This window comes from Canis lupus, chromosome 18, assembly GCF_011100685.1.
Source record: "Canis lupus familiaris isolate Mischka breed German Shepherd chromosome 18, alternate assembly UU_Cfam_GSD_1.0, whole genome shotgun sequence".
NCBI lineage: Eukaryota > Metazoa > Chordata > Mammalia > Carnivora > Canidae > Canis > Canis lupus.
In genome coordinates, this window is record NC_049239.1 from 55,257,551 (window position 1) to 55,275,027 (window position 17,477).

General features: G+C 51.1%; 1 protein-coding gene and 1 long non-coding RNA gene across 4 annotated transcripts; one reads left to right on the plus strand and one right to left on the minus strand.

Moving 5' to 3' along the window:
* Positions 1-490: 490 nt before the first annotated feature.
* On the minus strand, positions 491-5,698 carry LOC111091015. Of its 2 annotated transcripts, XR_005373680.1 has the most exons (4): positions 5,497-5,698; positions 3,970-4,117; positions 3,341-3,388; positions 491-685 (listed from the first exon to the last, which is right to left on the minus strand). It is a non-coding gene; the product is annotated as an uncharacterized LOC111091015 (long non-coding RNA). The 2 variants fall into 2 exon arrangements; XR_005373679.1 differs by lacking the exon at positions 3,341-3,388.
* FADS1 (fatty acid desaturase 1) lies at positions 4,520-15,801 on the plus strand. 2 transcript variants are annotated; one of them, XM_038564347.1, is made up of 12 exons: positions 4,520-4,783; positions 6,598-6,708; positions 7,291-7,488; positions 8,220-8,321; positions 8,425-8,553; positions 12,155-12,215; positions 13,077-13,153; positions 14,392-14,489; positions 14,673-14,769; positions 15,019-15,098; positions 15,204-15,329; positions 15,648-15,801. In XM_038564347.1, exons 1-12 carry the CDS (start codon positions 4,586-4,588, stop codon positions 15,697-15,699), a joined length of 1,329 nt encoding a protein of 442 aa, XP_038420275.1. In that variant the 5' UTR covers positions 4,520-4,585; the 3' UTR covers positions 15,700-15,801. The 2 variants fall into 2 exon arrangements, with proteins under 2 accessions (XP_038420275.1, XP_038420276.1); XM_038564348.1 differs by lacking the exon at positions 4,520-4,783 and adding an exon at positions 5,393-5,508.
* The last annotated feature ends 1,676 nt before the right edge of the window (positions 15,802-17,477 follow it).

The window sequence follows — 17,477 nt, forward strand, 5'->3', positions numbered from 1 at the left end:
GAAACGGAGTTATTATCAAAGGCATTGCCTTTAGGGGAATACCAGAGACAGGATGTCTTGAGTAAAACTTTCATCAAAAAAAAAAAAAATGTAGACTGGGCAGCCCGGGGGGCTCAGCGGTTTAGCGCCGCCTTCAGCCCAGGGCCTGATGCTGGAGACCCTGGATTGAGTCTCACTTTGGGCTCCCTGCATGGAGCCTGCTTCTCCCTCTGCCTGTGTCTCTGCCTCTCTCTCTGTGTTTCTCATGAATAAATAAATAAAATATATATTTTTAAAAGGTAGACTGCTAGAGATGGAAGGCATTTGGCTTCTTCATTTTGGACAAGGAATCTTGAGACCAGAGAGGTTGACATGATATCCAACAACACATAGCAGTAGGTGGAGTAGAGGACAAGATCCAAGGCCTTTCAAATACCAGTATTTATCCTTTCTATTCTACCATTGCCTCCCTTCCTGGCTACGTCCTATTGGAACTTGTCTAATTCAGAAATACATTTAGAACTGAATTTTATTGCAGTTTGATATTACAATTATCTGGACACATGGTGAGGGGACTGAGAGACTCTTGGGAGAGACCAGAGTGGTGGTGCTTCATTCCTGTACGTCCGGAGCTCACAGAACTGGTGGGGAGGCAGCTGGTGAGAGTGATTCCTTTCTTGTTCTGTGGATGGTAGCTGCAGTGGAACTAAAGAACACATAGTAAGTTCTCGATAGACCTTGCTGACAATCTGACAATAAGAAGAGCCTTAAAATGTTCTTTATCATTTGATCTACTAATTGCGTATCTAGAACTTATCCTAAGAAAATATTCATAAATTAAAACCTTAAGTTTTTTTTTTTTTAAGTTCATCACTGGAATAGTTATATAAGCAAAACTTCTTTTATTATTTTTTTTTAAGATTTTATTTATTTGCTCAGGAGAGACAGACAGAGAGAAGCAGAGACATAGGCAGAGGGAGAAGCAGGCTCCTCACAGGGAGCCTAGTGTGGGACTCGATCCCAGGACCCCGGGATCACGCCCTGAACCAAAGGCAGACACTCAACTGCTGAGCCACCCAGGTGTCCCAGAAGGGGGGATGCTCTGGGTCCTACTGGTTTAGACTTGCCTTCTCCTGTTTCACAACAGCAAGTCTTTGAGGAAGAAGGTGCCCCAGAGAAACAAGGACAACCACACTGAGGCTGCCACTTACTCTCTGAACCAGGGTGGCCTTATGTCAGACACATTTATTGAACCTACCATTTAGGAACTAAAGTTATAATTGGGTCTCAGAGTGAATTCCAGCTCCAGATCTCATACTTTTCACATGTGGCTCTAGCTCTTTGGATCCCAATCACCTTATCTATAAAACAGTTGGTTTAACATACCTGTCTGTAAGGTGCTTATACTCTAGCCAGTCATAAGCTCCTACTAAGAAAATTCCATGAGTTCATCCACCATGAGCCCCATGCCCCCCAACTTCTGTGTTCTTAGAATGTGGTAAACTGAAAGAATACTGTTTCTAGCCATCTCTGTGCCTCTAGTAAAAGTCTGATCTTGAGACTCTTTCTCTTTATTTATTTTGGGGTGTTTTTTTAAGGTTTTTTTTTTTTTAAGATTTTATTATTTGACAGAGAGAGAGAGAGCATAAGCAGGGGGAGCAGCAGGTAGAGGGAGAAGCAGGCTCCCCGCAGAGCAGAGAGCCCAACTCAGGGCTCAATCCCAGGATCCTGAGGTAATGACCTCAGCTGAAGGCAGATGCCTAACCAACTAAGCCATCCAGGTGTGCCAAAACTCTTTCTTTTTAGTTCAACCACCATACATCATATTTTCTAAATAGTATAATACTTGACATAACTTAGAGAGGTATTACAAATGATATTTCTTAACCCAAGGATTGATTCTGTTAACATTATTAGAGTCTGCTGTAAGGTACTCACTGTGTTCCCACAGATTAATTACCTAATTTCTCAGAAACCCAGGTACTATGAAAATGGCTTTGATCTTTAATGGTCTGATGCACTGTCAGTTGAGAAAAGGCTGCAACAGGAGCCAAGCACAACCAACACTCTTCCTCCTACCCTTATGATTTCTAAAGGATCCAGTAAAGTGTCTGTGATGTTTATGATTCATTTCCTGGAAAAGGCAAGTTAATGGGATCAGCAGACTCACAGGGCAAAGGGTTTGTCCAGTTGGCCCCTGGGTTAGGCCTGGAAATGGATTTTTTACAATCTACATGATCATGTACGTAGGACCACAGGCATATAAGCAGGCACTAGAGCATCTGCCTAGTGGCCAATATGCCTGCTAACTTGTATTTTCTTCAGGCTGAAAACATCAGTTATTTCAAAAAATTTATTGATTCCATACAGAACCCCAAACTGGGCTACTTTGAATATACCAAGTAGAACTAAACAGAATTTATAGTCACTGCCCCCAATTAACATCTAGTTAAGGAGATAGGCAAAACACATAAAACTGGCATAAGAACACTTGCAAAGGAAAGAAACATAAATGCAAATCCATGTCACACAAACTTCTTAAATGTTGAGAATTAGAAAAAGGAGTAATTTGCATCTATTCTTTTGACCAATAATCACTAATTTGTCTTTCTTCTCCGGTGTTCTTTTTTTTTTTTTTTAAGATTTTATTTATTTATTCATGAGAGACACACGGAGAGAGGCAGAGATCCAGGCAGAGGGAGAAGCAGGCTCCATGCAGGGAGACCGACGTGGGACTCGATCCTGGGTCTCCAGGATCACACCATGGGCTGAAGGTGGTGCTAAACCGTTTGAGCCACCTGGGCTGCCCACATCTTGGTCATTTTTAATCATTCTGTAATTCCTCATTGTGCTAATATATCTCAGTGAGCATGAGGGTTTTCTTATTGTCAGGATCTGTAGTTGTTTCCAGTCTTTACTATTAAATTAGCAATAAGAACCTTTGTAGTTTCCCATTCCTCACTTTTCCAACAGTGAAATTACTTGATTGAAGAGTACAAATCCTTTTATACCTCTGGTTACAAGCTGCCAAGTTGTTGGGCAAGGTTTATTTTTTAAGAAGGAAAATTGGCAAGGCACCTGAGTGGCTCAGTCGGTTAAGCCACCGACTCTTGGTTTTGGCTCAGGTCATGATCTCAGGGTCCAGGGATTGAGTCCTGAGGGGTAGCTTTCTGCTCAGTAGAGAGTCTGCTTCTCCCATTCCCTTTGTGTTCTCTCTTTCTCTCAAAAATAAATAAATAAATAAAATCTTAAAAAAAAAAACTATAAATATGGAAAATTGGCATACAGAGGAGCAGCTATCGTTCCTGAACAAGACGCAGGGCCCCGTGAACCAGATGCCAGGACACTTGAGCTTCCTTACAGGCATTTGCAAAGCCCCATCTCCCGTTCTGAAACTCGATTCTCTTATCTGTAAAATGAGATATTTGGATTGAACAGATTAAGGTCCTTCTCTAGCGGAAATCCAGCTGTACTTTGTACCCAGTCTGTACTGTATGACCCTCTCCTGACTCGTAGGGGCTCAGACTCTGGCTCAGTGCTTGGGACAAGGCTCTCCTTCCCTTGCCTTGGTTTACAGCCCCGTCAAACAAAGTGCCCAAATACTAGTGTCCTCAGAGGAGAGACAGCAGAAACCCCTGTTCCAAGCACAGGCTGGTTTGAATCTGCGCCCTGCCACTTACTGGCTGTGTGGACAGAGCACCTAAGGTCCCCTCTGTCCGTGAGATTAATACTAGTTCCTACTTCAGCGGGTTCTGAGAAATAAAATGAATCCGTTTGTAAGACGCTAAGGACAGTGCCCGGCGCGCAGTGAGCGTGCGATGTACATATGTACGTAGATGAATCCGAGCTTGCTGAATAAGCGAGAGAAAATTCAGCAATAGATTCTGCGTCTCTTCGCACTACAACAGCTTCTTGACTGGCACCCCCGGCCTCTGGGCGCTTCCTCGCCCCCTCCTAGGGCCCCGAGGTCTGAGCCCGAGATGCCTCCACCTGCCTCCACCTGCCTCCTCCTGGAGCGTCCGCTTCAGGTGACCGCAGGTGACTCCAGGGCCGCCCCTGCTTCAAGACCCAGGCTCTCCGCACGGAACCTCGCCGAGGCCAGGAGACGCTGGGGACCGCCTCCTCTTATTTGAGGATCCTGATTAATTCAGAAGAGACCAGGAATTGAAACACAGAGGGGAACAGGGTCACAAAACCCGTGGGGGCGCTTGCAGCGTTACTTGGGGCAGAGTAGAGCAGGACCGCGCTCCACACTCGCTCAAGGACGGCCGCGCAGTCCGCAAGGTGACCGCCAAGGGCTCTCAGAGGGCCGGTCTCGGGCCGCACCACCGTGGGGCGGCGAGGCGAGGGGGCCGCGCGGCCCCGGGGACCTCGTCGCGAGCCCTCCGCGGAGCCCGCGAGGGGGCGCGCCCGGCCGGGGCGGGGAGGCGGGGGCCGCTGCCCGCGCCACGCGGCTCGGCCAATGAGAGCGCGCGGAGGGGGGCTCTGCGGTCCGCGCCGCGGGTGTTGAAAGCCCGGCGCGCGCCAGCGGGTCCGAGCCCCGCGCACTCGGAGCCGGCGCGCTCTCCCGTGGGCCCCGAGCGCGCGCCTGCCCGCCTCCGCCCGGATGGACTCCGAGGCCCCGGCCACGGCCCCGGCGCCGGCCAAGCGCTACTTCACGTGGGACGAGGTGGCGAAGCGCTCCGGGAGCGAGGAGGAGCGGTGGCTGGTGATCGAGCGGAAGGTGTACGACATCAGCGAGTTCACCCACCGGCACCCCGGGGGCTCCCGCGTCATCAACCACTACGCGGGGCAGGATGCTACGGTGAGCGCCGCCCGGCCGCGGCCCGGGAGGGGCGGGACCCGGCGGGACGCGGCGGCTGCCGCGGGGGTCGGGTGCGAGGCGGGGAGCTCGGCGCCCCGGGACGGCCTCCCGGGTCACTCGGGGAGCACCAGCAGGCGCCGAGCACGAGCACGAGCACGAGCACGAGCACGGCCGCTGCCCGCCGCTCAGCACGGGAAGCGGGGGCAGGACGTGGGGCCGGAGCCGGCAGCTGCCCCGTGCCGGGTCGCCGAGCGAGGCAGGCCCCGGGGCAGGACCGGCCGCGAGGGAAGCCGGGATGAGGGGTGCGCCGAGGCCGAGGGAGGAGGACCGGGGGCCCGGCACGGAGGGGGCTCTCGGCCTTTCTCGGCGGGTGGGGAGGGGGCGCCGGGAGCGTCTACACTGCTCGCGCAGAGCCGAGAGCAGGGCCGGGCGAGGGGGGCATTGTCCGGGCGCCGCTGTCTGGGGACCCCCGGCCGGGGTGACGGAGGGGCCCCGCCCACCGGAGAGCGGGGACTAATGGAGCGGCGTGCAGCAGGCGGGGGAGCCCGCGTCGTCCTACTCTCGCAGACCCCCCCGCCCTGCCCCCCGAGCCGACCTCGGACCGTGCCGGGAGGTCACCGGCCCGGGCCCGCGGGGTCTGCAGCCTGGTCGCACTCCCGGGCCGTGGTCCGCATCCCTCCCGCCCCAGCCTTGCTCTTCCCTGTCTGGATCACCTGCTCTCGGAGGTAAGGCGACCGGCGCCTCCTGCCGTGGCCCCGTGCGACCCTGGAGAGACTTTGCCTGGCCGCGCCCCCTCCCCCTGCATCGTGGCCCAGCCCGCGCCCAGCGGCACCCCCCGTTCCCTTGCCGTCTGGGAGGGAGCCTGCGCCCCCCAGAACCCCCACGACGTCGCAGCGGAGCGTGGGCGTGTGGGGCTGAGGCCCTGCCCTTCCCTGCGGGAGCGGGGCGGGGGCGCGGCGGGCCAGGCCGGAGCCGGCGGGGGTCGCCCGGGCCGCCCCTGGGAAGCCCAGGCTGCCGAGGAGGGCGCGGACGTCGGCTGGCGCATGCGCACACGAGGCCGGCGCCGACGCAGGGTCTTCCCGCGTGTGATTTGGGGCCGGGGCTGGGGCCGGCCGTAACGGGGCTGGCGATTGGTCCAGATGCGTGGTGCCACCGGCCGCCGGCTCCGCCCCGACTCCCGCCTCTAGGGCCGATTCCCCGAAGGCCTGGGGCCGCCTTCCAACCCCACTTTGCAAAACCAAAATTAGCCGCCCTGGAGCAAGGGCGTTCAGAGTCTTAGGGAACTGCGGAGCCCCACCAGGAACAGCAGCAGAGAAAAGGGGGAGCAGTGCAAAAAGCTCCCAGCCCAGAGATCGGGAGTCTTCCTGATCACATTTTAAAAACAACGCTGGCTCAGAGAGGGTCTGTTAAAAGTCCCACAGGAAAGAAAAAAACAGAAGTCTCGTAGCCCCACCCACTAGTTCTAGTTGTTTCTCACCTGTATGTTAAATTCTTGTGCCAAAACTGTCCCCAGACACGGCTAGAGACGGGCAGCCCAGAGACGGCTTTCTGTGGTCCCCCTACCCACACTTCCTATTCCTTGTCGTGGTGCCCTCTTCATTAGAACATACGCAGGATGTTCCTGAGCTGTGCACACCTGAGAACGGCCCAAGCACCCTCAAAGGGCAGCTGCCTGGAGGGAAGTGGTGTCCCTTTGAACTTAGACACGGCCTCCTTGCTGGGCCAGGAGAGTGGCCTCGGGTGTGAGCCCTCCTGGAGGCCGGGGGGCCCTGGGCTGGCTTCCTAACCGCTCTGTCTTCTCCCTGTCCTTGCAGGATCCCTTTATGGCGTTCCACATCGACAAGGGCCTTGTGAGGAAGTATATGAACTCTCTCCTGATTGGAGAACTGTCTCCAGAGCAGCCCAGCTTTGAGCCCACTAAAAATGTGAGACTCTGTTGTTTGGAGATACTGTGGCTGTCTCCCCGCTAAAGGGCAGGGGGGAGAAGGGAGGCCCAGACGAGATCACAGTTGATCACCGTCAGTAGTTCTTGCAAAGTCTTGAGATCCCTGTTTCTCCCAGTCACTGGAACACAGGCTTTGAAACCTTTGGCTCTCACAAGGCTACCACTACCACCACCACCACCAGCACCCTCATCAGGACCTACCTGTTAAACACTTAGTATGTGTCCATCATAACCTCATATAACCCTCACACATTTACAGATGAGCAAACAAGACTCACGGAGGGTGAGCAACGTGACCAAGAATCACACTGTTGGTAAATGGCAGGGCACGCAGGGACTTGAATCAAATCTGTTTAATCCCAAAGACCACGTATTCTTAGACATGATCCCGTAGCACCTGTCCTCTTTCCTCAGTGCTGTGGTTTATTTATCTAGGATTGTGGACTCCCCACAGCTGTCTGGGGGTGGGAGGTCCTGGAGCCCAAGAGAGCCCTCTGTTTCCAACAGGGTTGGGTTACAGTTGGGAAAAATAAAGAGCCCCTCCCTCTTTACTCTTCCACAGAAAGAGCTGATGGATGAATTCCGAGAGCTGCGGGCCACAGTGGAGCGGATGGGGCTCATGAAGGCCAACCATGTCTTCTTCCTGTTGTACCTACTTCACATCCTGCTGCTGGACGTTGCTGCCTGGCTCACTCTTTGGTTCTTTGGGACATCCTTAGTGCCCTTTCTCCTCTGTGCAGTGCTGCTCAGCACAGTTCAAGTGAGAGCTCTTGGCTAGTCGAGGCCATAACAGTATTCAGCATCCTTGAATCTTTGGGGAAAGCTCTTTGTTTGCCTCAGAAGGCCAAGGAGCTCTGCCCTGTGACCAGGGCAGCATCGAGGGTGTGGGGGGAAGAGTTAATCATCTGTGGCTTTTACCTGCTCGGTAGCCACATGTGTACCATCATTTTGCTCACCGCCTCTCCAGCTGCTCCTCCAAGGGTTCCCTTCTTTCCGTGGAATTTCTCCCCTGAAACTTCACATTCAGGTTTTGCCATAGCCTGAGTATGCCAAGAACCAAGGTTCTGATTTCTCAGCAAAGCTTGGCTTTCTTCTCACACATTGCTCAATGTGCTCATAAGGCTTGGGCTTTATCGGGACCCATTTGCCAAGCCTGCTACTCGCCTCTGAGTTTGTCACTCTGTCCTTTTTTGTAGTCTGGATATTCACTCCATCGTAAGTCCTAAAACTCCAGAGAGTTCTATGGGGAGGCTTCTAGGGAAACTGAAGAACAGGGAAAGGATAGTGATTTGTCTCAACTCTCATGTGAGTTAGTGGCAGAGCCAGTTAGGATCTAGGCTTCCTGACTGCTTTCCTGATGTGCTCAAGCGACTGTGGCAATTGCAGGGCTAGGCAGATGAAGGGGTGAGGCAGAGGAGCCAGAGCCACAGAGGTGAGTGAGAGGGAGCCTGGGCCTGTGAGCCACTCTTAGCGTTAACCTTTCTCACCCAGACCCAGGCTGGCTGGCTGCAGCATGACTTTGGGCACCTGTCTGTCTTCAGCACCTCTACCTGGAACCACCTGCTACATCATTTCGTGATTGGCCACCTGAAGGTCAATGGGACGGGGAGGGACTCTTGAAACTCATCAATGAAGGGTTTCCTTGGGGGGATGGGGAACATTAGACTTTCATACTCATGTCCCTGCTTTTCTGTAGGGGGCCCCTGCCAGTTGGTGGAACCACTTGCACTTCCAGCACCATGCCAAGCCCAACTGTTTCCTCAAAGACCCAGACATCAGCATGCACCCCTCCTTCTTTGCCTTGGGGAAGATCCTCTCTGTGGAGGTGAGTAGAAATGTTAATGGAAAGGTCTTGGAGAATGGGAGCCAGCCAGAACAGAGGGCTCTGGGGGAAATGACCACAATGCTATCCATGTGGATAAGACATTGGGACCAGGCTGGCTTGCTGGCAGTTGTGGGAGGCAGTAAATAAGCTGCCCAGGACAGAATCACCTATTCTCCCTAGTGAGTTCAAGGCAACAGTTATTGCATAAAGGTACTTCATGCTGCAAAGGAGCCGAAAGATGACCAGATTACCATGCAAATCTCTGTAAACCTAATGGATGGTCCTTCTTGGGAATGCTTTTTACATGTTCCTACCCAAGGCAGTCACCACCCCTCCCAACTTTGGAATACTGCTGTGCAGTCTCCCCCATCAATACTGCTGTGCAGTCTACCCCATCATCAGTCTCCCCCATCTCCCCCATCAAGGGCTGGACCAACTGTTTTACTCTTCTTTGATGCTCGGTACCTGGAACATTGATTTGCTGAGTAATTCTTCCCACCCATCTGACTTCCAGGGTGGTCTGTGTTGAGTTTGAGTTACCACGTGAGGTTAGGAGTAAAAATTGTAATGCTGCTGCTAAAGGATGAATGCCTGAGGGTGGAGATCTGGAGAGCTTTCAGTGAACATAAGGCAATAGGAGGCTTTGAATGGGCGGAAGAGTTGCTTATAAAGTTACTTTAAAACCCCTTGTGCTGAGGCTCCAGGCTGTAGTCACAGTCCTGCCAGATCCCCCTCCTCCCACTGTATGATACGTCAGCATGCCAAGAATTCAGCCGTTCAAGACCTTTCCATTCAAGGCATGAGTGACTGCAAGGCAGCCTGGCTCTCCCCCTCTGGCTAGGAGGATTCTGGAAAGGCTTTACTGCATTGGCTGTCCTGGTGCCAGGAGCCCCTAGTTTGAAGCTTATGCCCCACCCTAAATTTCCTACCTCCCAAGCAAGGACTTGGTTTGCTACACGTCCAACACTGTGTTATGGTCAACAGTGTTTGGCAATCAGTCAGCCCTGGCCCCACCTGGTTCAGGTGGTTGTTTCAAGCCTGGTGTGGGCAATTTGTTAGGCAGAGTGTATAGCCCTTGGTAGCATTTCTACTATCACTATAGCGGGTTAAAAAAAAAAAAAAAAAAAAGGTGGGAGTTTAAGTGGGAGAGAACCTGCTCACACCACTACCTTATTGCTTCTTGATACTAGGGTTTTCAAAAACTCCTACCTGCAGACATTAAAAATTGAAAGTGATCTAGGACTAGTAGACATTTTTCTGCTGGAGGATGGGTTGCCTATTAGTAACTGTCTTGGCTACAGGCTGCTTGGCCTTTGCTTCAGCTTCTCTGGGTAGTAATTCCAGGGCATCCATCTTGGTACCTTTCGAGTCTCCTGGAAAACAAGAAAACCCAGGGGACACCTCACCCTAAATACAAACTTTCTCTGTCCTTGAGTTGAAACATAATAGGGCAGTTATTAGCATCCTAATAGCATCTGATTGCCATTCAAGGAGGCATCAGTGACTAGGGATCCCTTCCATTAACAGTTCCAAAATAGGAGGCCAGTGTTCTTCCCTCTCACCCCCCACCAAACAAGACAGGTGCTCCTTTTCTGGTTTTCCCCTCAAAGTTTCTGGAGATGGGGTGAACTTCACCCAACATCTAGTCTATCAGCAAGCTTTGTTAATACGGTCTCCAAAATATCCCAAGTCATTGACTTCACCATCTCCACTGCTTCCCATGCATCTCAGAGCCTGATTACTGCTCCAGCCTCTTCACTGGTCTCCCTGCAACTATACCTCCCCCTACAGTTCATTCTCTCCTCCTCCAGGCAGAGTGTGCCTTTCAAAGCACAAAGCCCTCCAGTGGCTTTCCATCATCATGGGAATAAAACCCTTGCTCCCAAGGTCTTACTGGGGCTCTCTAAGGTCCAGTGTGAATTGGCCATCCCTAGTTTTCCAGCCTTATCAACCATTCTCCCCCATTGTTTACTATTCCCGTCCGTACTGCCCCTTCTGTCCCTTAAACTTCCTGAGCTTTGTACCAGGTGTTCCCTCTGTATTAAATGCTCTTCCTCTGAATTTCTGCTTTATTGGCTCCTTATTCAGTTTTCAGATGTCAACACTCAGAGCGACCATATCTGACCAACCTAACCAAAATGCTGCCTCCCTCTCACTTTGTCCTGTTTTCCTATTTTAAATCTATAATTACCTTTTTCTTTTTTTTTTTTTTTTTTTTTTTTAATTCATGAGAAACACAGAGAAAGATGGCAGAGACATAGGCAGAGAGAAGCAGGCTCCCTGCGGAGAACCTGATGAGGGACTTAATCCCAGGACCCTGGGATCACGCCCTGAGCCTCAGGCAGATGCTTGACTGCTGAGCTTGACTGACAGGCATCCCTTACTTTGAGTTCTGTTCACAAGTTTATCACCAGCTTCCTCTCCTTAGTCTATAAGCTCCATGAGGGTAGGATCTTTGTTTTGTTCACCTCTGTATCTTCAGCACGTAGAGCATTGCCTGGAACATCATAGGTGCTCAATAAATACTTGTTAAAATTACTCAGTTTATAGAAAAGAATGCTTCATTTAGCAGAAATACCTTACACAGAATAAACTCTCAATAAAGAAGAAGAAATGTTATTATGAAAAACAGTGGGTGGATGCACAAAAGAAAGATGAGCTATCATTCTACTTGAGTAGAGTGCCTCCTATGCTCTGGGGTCATCTGGTTATCAGAACTGACTGGGGCAAGAGGAACAGGACCCATCCAGTAAGACAGCAGAGCTTTGCTGTCATGATTTTGTGCGCCCATGCTAGGTGTTCGGGCTGACTGACTTGGCGGCACCAGCCTCTCTCTTCAGCAGCTAGGCTTACAAAATAATCACTACCCACTGGGAAAAGCCTTGTCAGAACTTTTGGACTGCCAAGTTGTTCTTGGTATCCTTTCCACAAATATTTGCCAGACTTGACTTAAAATTCAAGAAATTTTGTAAAGTTCATGTGGTAGACCAAAAGACAAGACCAAAAGAGGGTCTAGTTGGATGGATGTCAAGGGAATACTGACCTGTGTAGGGGTATAAATGGTTGTCTGTGGAGATTCTGAGGTCAAAAAAGTACCAGATGGGTGGGGTGCCTGAGTGGCTCAGTTGATTGAGCGTCCGTCTTGTTTTCAGCTCAGGTCCTAATCTGGGGATCCTGGGATGGAGCCCCACTTCAAGCTCCATGCTCAGCGGGAAGTCTGCTTGGGATTCTCTCCCCCCTCTGCCTGTCCCCTTCCCCCCACCCACTCATTCTCTAAAATAAATAAATCTTAAAAACTACCAGATGGGGAAAAAGGGATGTGGAGAGGCCTGGGAACCTTATGACAAATGTGTCTTTGGATGAACATGAGGAGTCCTGAGGACCTGTAGACCCTGTTGTGCTCATGCCTCATGTGGGCCCTCATGCACTAGGTGCTGAGGTAAGGCCAGGGCTGTTGGAACATTCTAATAACAGCACCAAAAAGCTAAGCTGACAGCTGCTGGAGTAGGCCTAAGCTGAGCAGGGAATAGCCAAGATCACAGGGGGAGGGGAATGGGGTGATTAGTCTGTGGGCACTGATTTGTGTTGCTTTTCTTCACAGCTTGGGAAACAGAAGAAAAAGTACATGCCATACAATCACCAGCACAAATACTTCTTCCTGAGTGAGTGTCCTCATCCCACATAGGGAGACTCTCTTGGGATGGGGGTGCTGAAGGGATGTGAGGAAGAAAGGACTTTCTGAAGGATTATGGTATTTAAGTAGAGGCTGGAGGAAGTACCCTGGCCCCAATTGGTTACTCCCCGCTCAGGAACAGACTACCATCTCAGTTGAGCAAGGTTAACCGGCTAATTCCCTGTCAGGGGTCATTTGTATCGAGGTAAAGTTCTACCCTGGCTTCCACAAGAGCATTGAGTCCGGCCATCCTGATTAAACTTTAGCCTTGTAAAATGGGATGGCATTAGGGCGGCACCATTTTTTCAACTCCTAATTTTAAGAGAAGCCCCTTCCCATACCTGCCCTCCAGGGCTTCAGGTTGGGTGGTGCAAGCTCATTTCCCTGATCTGAAGAAGTGAGCTTTCTGCCTGTAAAGCATCAGGAGGGTCCCCCACCCCCAGCCCCACCCCAGCACACACACACTGTCCTGCTCCTGTCCCTTCACCTTAATGGCAGAGCAGCCAGGAACACAGGGCAGGTGACTGCAAGGACGGGCAGGGGCAGGCCTGTGGCCAAGGAACATGGGGAGAATTCACAGTGCACCAGCTGCTTCCTTTCACTGGAAGAGAATGCCACTCCCACCCTTACCCTCCTGGCATTCTCTTGGGAGGTTCTGCCTTCTTCAGACTTGCATTCATGCCTACCTTCAGCACCTGACAGTTCCAAGGGATCGAGGAATGCCAAGGCAGCTGGAAGGGGCCACAGGAAGGGATGGCAGGGGGGCAACACCATGCCAGAGGCTGTCCCTTAGGCACTGAACCCCCCTTGTGCTGCTCACATCTCCCTCCTGCCTCCATTTCCTTCCCAGTTGGGCCCCCAGCCTTGCTGCCTCTCTACTTCCAGTGGTATATTTTCTATTTTGTTATCCAGCGGAAGAAGTGGGTGGTGAGTATCCACAGCCCCCGAGATGCACATCCTTTGTCTTCAGAACTTTGAGGGGAATGGGGGTTCTCCAGAGGAAAGCCCACTGAGATCTACTCCAGGCCTAATTTAGAGCAAAGTTAATAGAACTTGAGTATAGACCTTCCTTGTCTCTAGATGGGATGATCTGGATTTACCAGACAGCCTGACCCCAATGCCATATTTCATTTTTTAAAAGATTTTCAAAAATTCATACATTTTGAGAGAGTGCACACGAGAGGGAGATTCACTTAGACTTGGCACTGAGCAGAGAAGACCAGGCTTGATCCCACCACTTTGATCATGACCTGAGCCAAAACCAAGAGTCGGATGCTCCACTGACTGAGCCACCCAGGCGCCCCCCCAATGGCCTATTTCATTCAGCCTGTATCTCCTGAGGCTTTTGTGCTTGGCATAAAGCCAGGAGCCAGGCTTGGGAAGAGATAGAAGCAGGTGGTTCTGGGATTCCAAAAGGGCCCTGCTTGCCTCTGGCTTGAAGAGAGGCATCAGAAAAGGCTTTGTGAAATTACTTTTCTAGCTGGCCTTGGAGGACAGGCAGAGGTGGGCTAGGGAGAGGACTCTGACCAGAGAAGCTGGGAAGTGAGGGGCAATTTTAGCCACTGGACATGTTGTGGACTCACGTCAGGGGAGAATTGTGGTACAGAAGAGTGCCTGGAGGTTTGATCAGGGGACTGGCACAGTCAGCCGCTGTCCTGGAAGATTTGTTTGGCAGCGTAATGAAGGCATAAAGAACTTAGATGGCGGCAGCCTGGGTGGCTCAGCGGTTTAGCGCTGCCTTCAGCCCAAGGCGTGATCCTGGAGACCCGGGATCGAGTCCCACGTTGGGCTCCCTGCATGGAGCCTGCTTCTCCCTCTGCCTGTGTCTCTGCCTCTCTCTCTCTGTGTGTCTCTCATGAGTAAATAAAATATTAAAAAAAAAAAGAAAAAAAAAAGAACTTAGGTGGGTTGGGAGGAGCTGGAGGCAGAGAGGCCCTGCAGGCTTTGCCACCTGTGAAGGGAACAGGGAAGGAGGACTGGGGACTACCACCAGGAACGTAAGTGGTGGCACTAGATATTGCAGATCGTGTGATGAAGAAAAGCTGACAGTGATGGAGGCTTCAGTCTGGGTCCCTGGCAGAATGGCCATACCATGCAAATAAGCGAAGTGAAAGGAAGAGGAGGAAGTGCTTTATGCCAGCCTGCCTCTCTGCCTCTCAATGCAGGACTTGGCCTGGATGATGACCTTCTATGCTCGCATCTTCCTCACTTACGTGCCGTTTTTGGGACTGAAAGGCGTCCTGGGCCTTTTCTTCATGGTCAGGTAGTATTTGACAGGGCAGGAGGGATGGCGAAGAAAAGCAGGTGTTTGGGAGTCACGAGTCTGGTCTGGGGGCTGTGCTGGGGATTTCGGCAGCAGGGGATGTTTCAGCTGTTAGCTTAGGAAGATGGCCAGGCTAGAGAGCTCTTATCTGTACTGTTTTTGTCTGTGCGCCATATCCACCAGGTTCCTGGAAAGCATCTGGTTTGTATGGGTAACACAGATGAACCATATCCCCATGCACATTGATTACGACCGGAATATGGACTGGGTCTCCACCCAGGTAAGGGACGGTCACCTGGAAGACCTAGGGATAATAAAAATGGTGGGTGGGCACAGGGGCAGACTAAGGGGCAAGGGCAGTAACATAAAAGCCCCCAAACAGCACCACCTTATTAGCCTGAAGCTTCTCCTGCTACCTACCCTGTGGAGAAGGGAGTGACCAGGGACAGTCCCACACCCGTCCTCTTAGCCAGCTTGGCCTTTCCATCCGGCACCCAGACGCATCCCCTCCCCGGCCTTCTTCCTCCAGCTCCGGGCAACATGCAACGTCCACAGGTCTGCCTTCAACGACTGGTTCAGTGGACATCTCAACTTCCAGATTGAGCACCAGTGAGTAGGGGGACCTGAGAAGCAGGGTCCTTGGGAGGGTCCCTGTGGGGCAAGCAGGGATGTGGAAACCGGAGTAGGAGCCTGACTGTCCCATTCTCCTTGAAGTCTTTTCCCCACAATGCCTCGACACAATTACCATAAAGTGGCTCCCCTGGTGCAGTCCCTGTGTGCCAAGCATGGCATAGAGTACCAGTCCAAGCCCCTGCTCTCAGCCTTCGCCGACATTATCTAGTGAGTACCTGAGCCTGGGAAGATGGCTGGGGGGGCCAGGGGGGCAAGCCATGGGGTTGGTGATGTGTGGGGTGGGAGCAAAAGGCAGGTTTCCCAATCCTCTGGAATGGAGGCCACCAAGACAGGCAGGTGCTGTATTGGTCTTGCGGTTGTGGCCCAACCGATTTCTCAGAAGCAAAGGGGAGAAAGAGGGCCATATGCCATGGAGATCGGTCTCCATTCCTCTCTGAGAGCCTCACTACTCCATGTCTGTAGGGTGGTTTGGCTTTTGGGCTTGGCTATGCTCTCTCACTTCCTGCTCCTATCTTGCCCCCACAGCTCACTGAAGGAGTCTGGGCAGCTCTGGCTAGATGCCTATCTTCACCAGTAACAACAGCCCCCACCCCCATCTGTAAGAGATGCCTATCTTCACCTATAACACCAGCCTGAAAAAAAATAATAATAAAAAAAATTAAAAAAACAAACAAAAAAACCAAAAACAAACAAAACAAAACAAAACAAAACAAAACACACCAGCCTGTCTGGAAGAGGCGTTTCTGGCACCAAAACAGAGGGTAGTTTGAAGGACAATCCACTGCAATTCTAATATTCAGAGGTGGGGGTGGGTTTGAGGAGGTAATAGCTCAACTCAAACCCTTCCCCTTTATCTTCTAGGCACAGATCTAAGACCCAAGGGGCTAGGGGGACACACAGCCCCCTAGAGGGGGAGGGATGGAACTACTGGGGCAGAGATGTGCGAGTTTAGTTTCCTTTTTCTAGTTTGGCAGATGCAGATGGTTGGTGAGGAAAGGGAGGGGATCTACCCAGCCCAAAAATCAGTAAGAGATTTAGCATTAAAATTCCAGCCAGGAAAGGGGTGAGCCCATCTCACTGGTGTGCTTCTCAGTGCCTTCTACACCCTCCACTATCTGAGGAGATAAGAGTGGCTGAACCTTCTGAGTAAGATTTCTATCCTCTTTGAAGCCTGGCATAGTACACTGCATGGGAGGCTCAGCTCACTCTAGGGCTAGGTGGGACCTAGGTCTGCCGCTAGCTCCTGGAGAAGCAATTTTCCCACTTCTAGTAGCAGTTAGAGTAAAGCCAGGATTGCAGTGCTAGAGACCTCTGACTTTGAAGGATCTTGGCACTACCGATTTTGAACTTATGTTCCATCCAGGGCACCGAGAGAGCCTTTAGGTCCTAGGTCTTGCAAAAATAGCAAGAAGAGTGCCTGGCTTTGGGTCACCTCTTGTAAGCACCACCCAAGGAATAAGACATTCGTAGGATGAGGAGTCCACTTCTTGATCCATAAGTGAACAGATGGGCTAACTTCATCTCTTCCCTAGAAAAAAAAGGGGGTTCCCAGTGGTTTCCCTTTGTCATCTTCCCTGTACTTCCAAGTTTAACAAAGTAGTTAGTTGGCACAAGTGACCATGTTGGGAGACCCTGAATTACCAGTCATGAGGAAAACAAATTTAATTCCTAAAGACTATAGGGGTTGTTAAGAGATTTTCTACAACCTAAATTATTTTAGGTATTACTTCTGAGTAGGAACAGTGAATTAAATATAATCACTTCACAGTTCTAAACCAGAGATAGGAAGATAAAAACAGAAGTTTGTGAACTATCAACTCTGTTCAAGCATCTTCTCGGCTGGACACCAGGTAGGAATTTAGAATAATCTCTTTAAAAAGCCTATCAGTCTAGTACTGAAATACAGTTTTTTAAAAAATTTCCAGGGTTTTAAGCCCTCCCATGCAGGTGAGGGAGCTATTTCCCTGTTCATCAGCATCTACTGTAAGAATATTGAGCATTTTGGATACAGAGAGGAGAAAACTCAAACCTAGAAGGCAGAAAAGAGAGCCGTAGAAGAGTCCATATTTAGTTTTAGGAGAGAATAAAGGTCCTCTGAAAACAAGTTGTGATGGGGTCAGAGGTACCACCCGTGGAAAGGCTGTTGGGATAACTTACAGATTTGTCAGAACAAAGATTAAAGGGATGACAACAGGGGCAGGACCGGTTACGAAAGAGTTCAGATCTCCATTTGGGCAGAACATGGTTTGAAACAAATTAGGAGTGGAATTGGAAAGTTCTATTTTCATTGGCTTCCTCACCCCGGAACAGGTGCTGACCTGCCCCAACCCCTATCCCCCGCTACCTAAGGTTTAG

Bases quoted from the DNA above. Each gene is read 5' to 3' on its own strand.
- FADS1 (XM_038564347.1), top strand. From the start codon at position 4,586: ATGGACTCCGAGGCCCCGGCCACGGCCCCGGCGCCGGCCAAGCGCTAC. The intron at 4,784-6,597 runs GTGAGCGCCGCC...CTGTCCTTGCAG, and splicing joins ACGCGGGGCAGGATGCTACG to GATCCCTTTATGGCGTTCCA. The intron at 12,216-13,076 runs GTGAGTGTCCTC...TTTCCTTCCCAG, and splicing joins GCACAAATACTTCTTCCTGA to TTGGGCCCCCAGCCTTGCTG.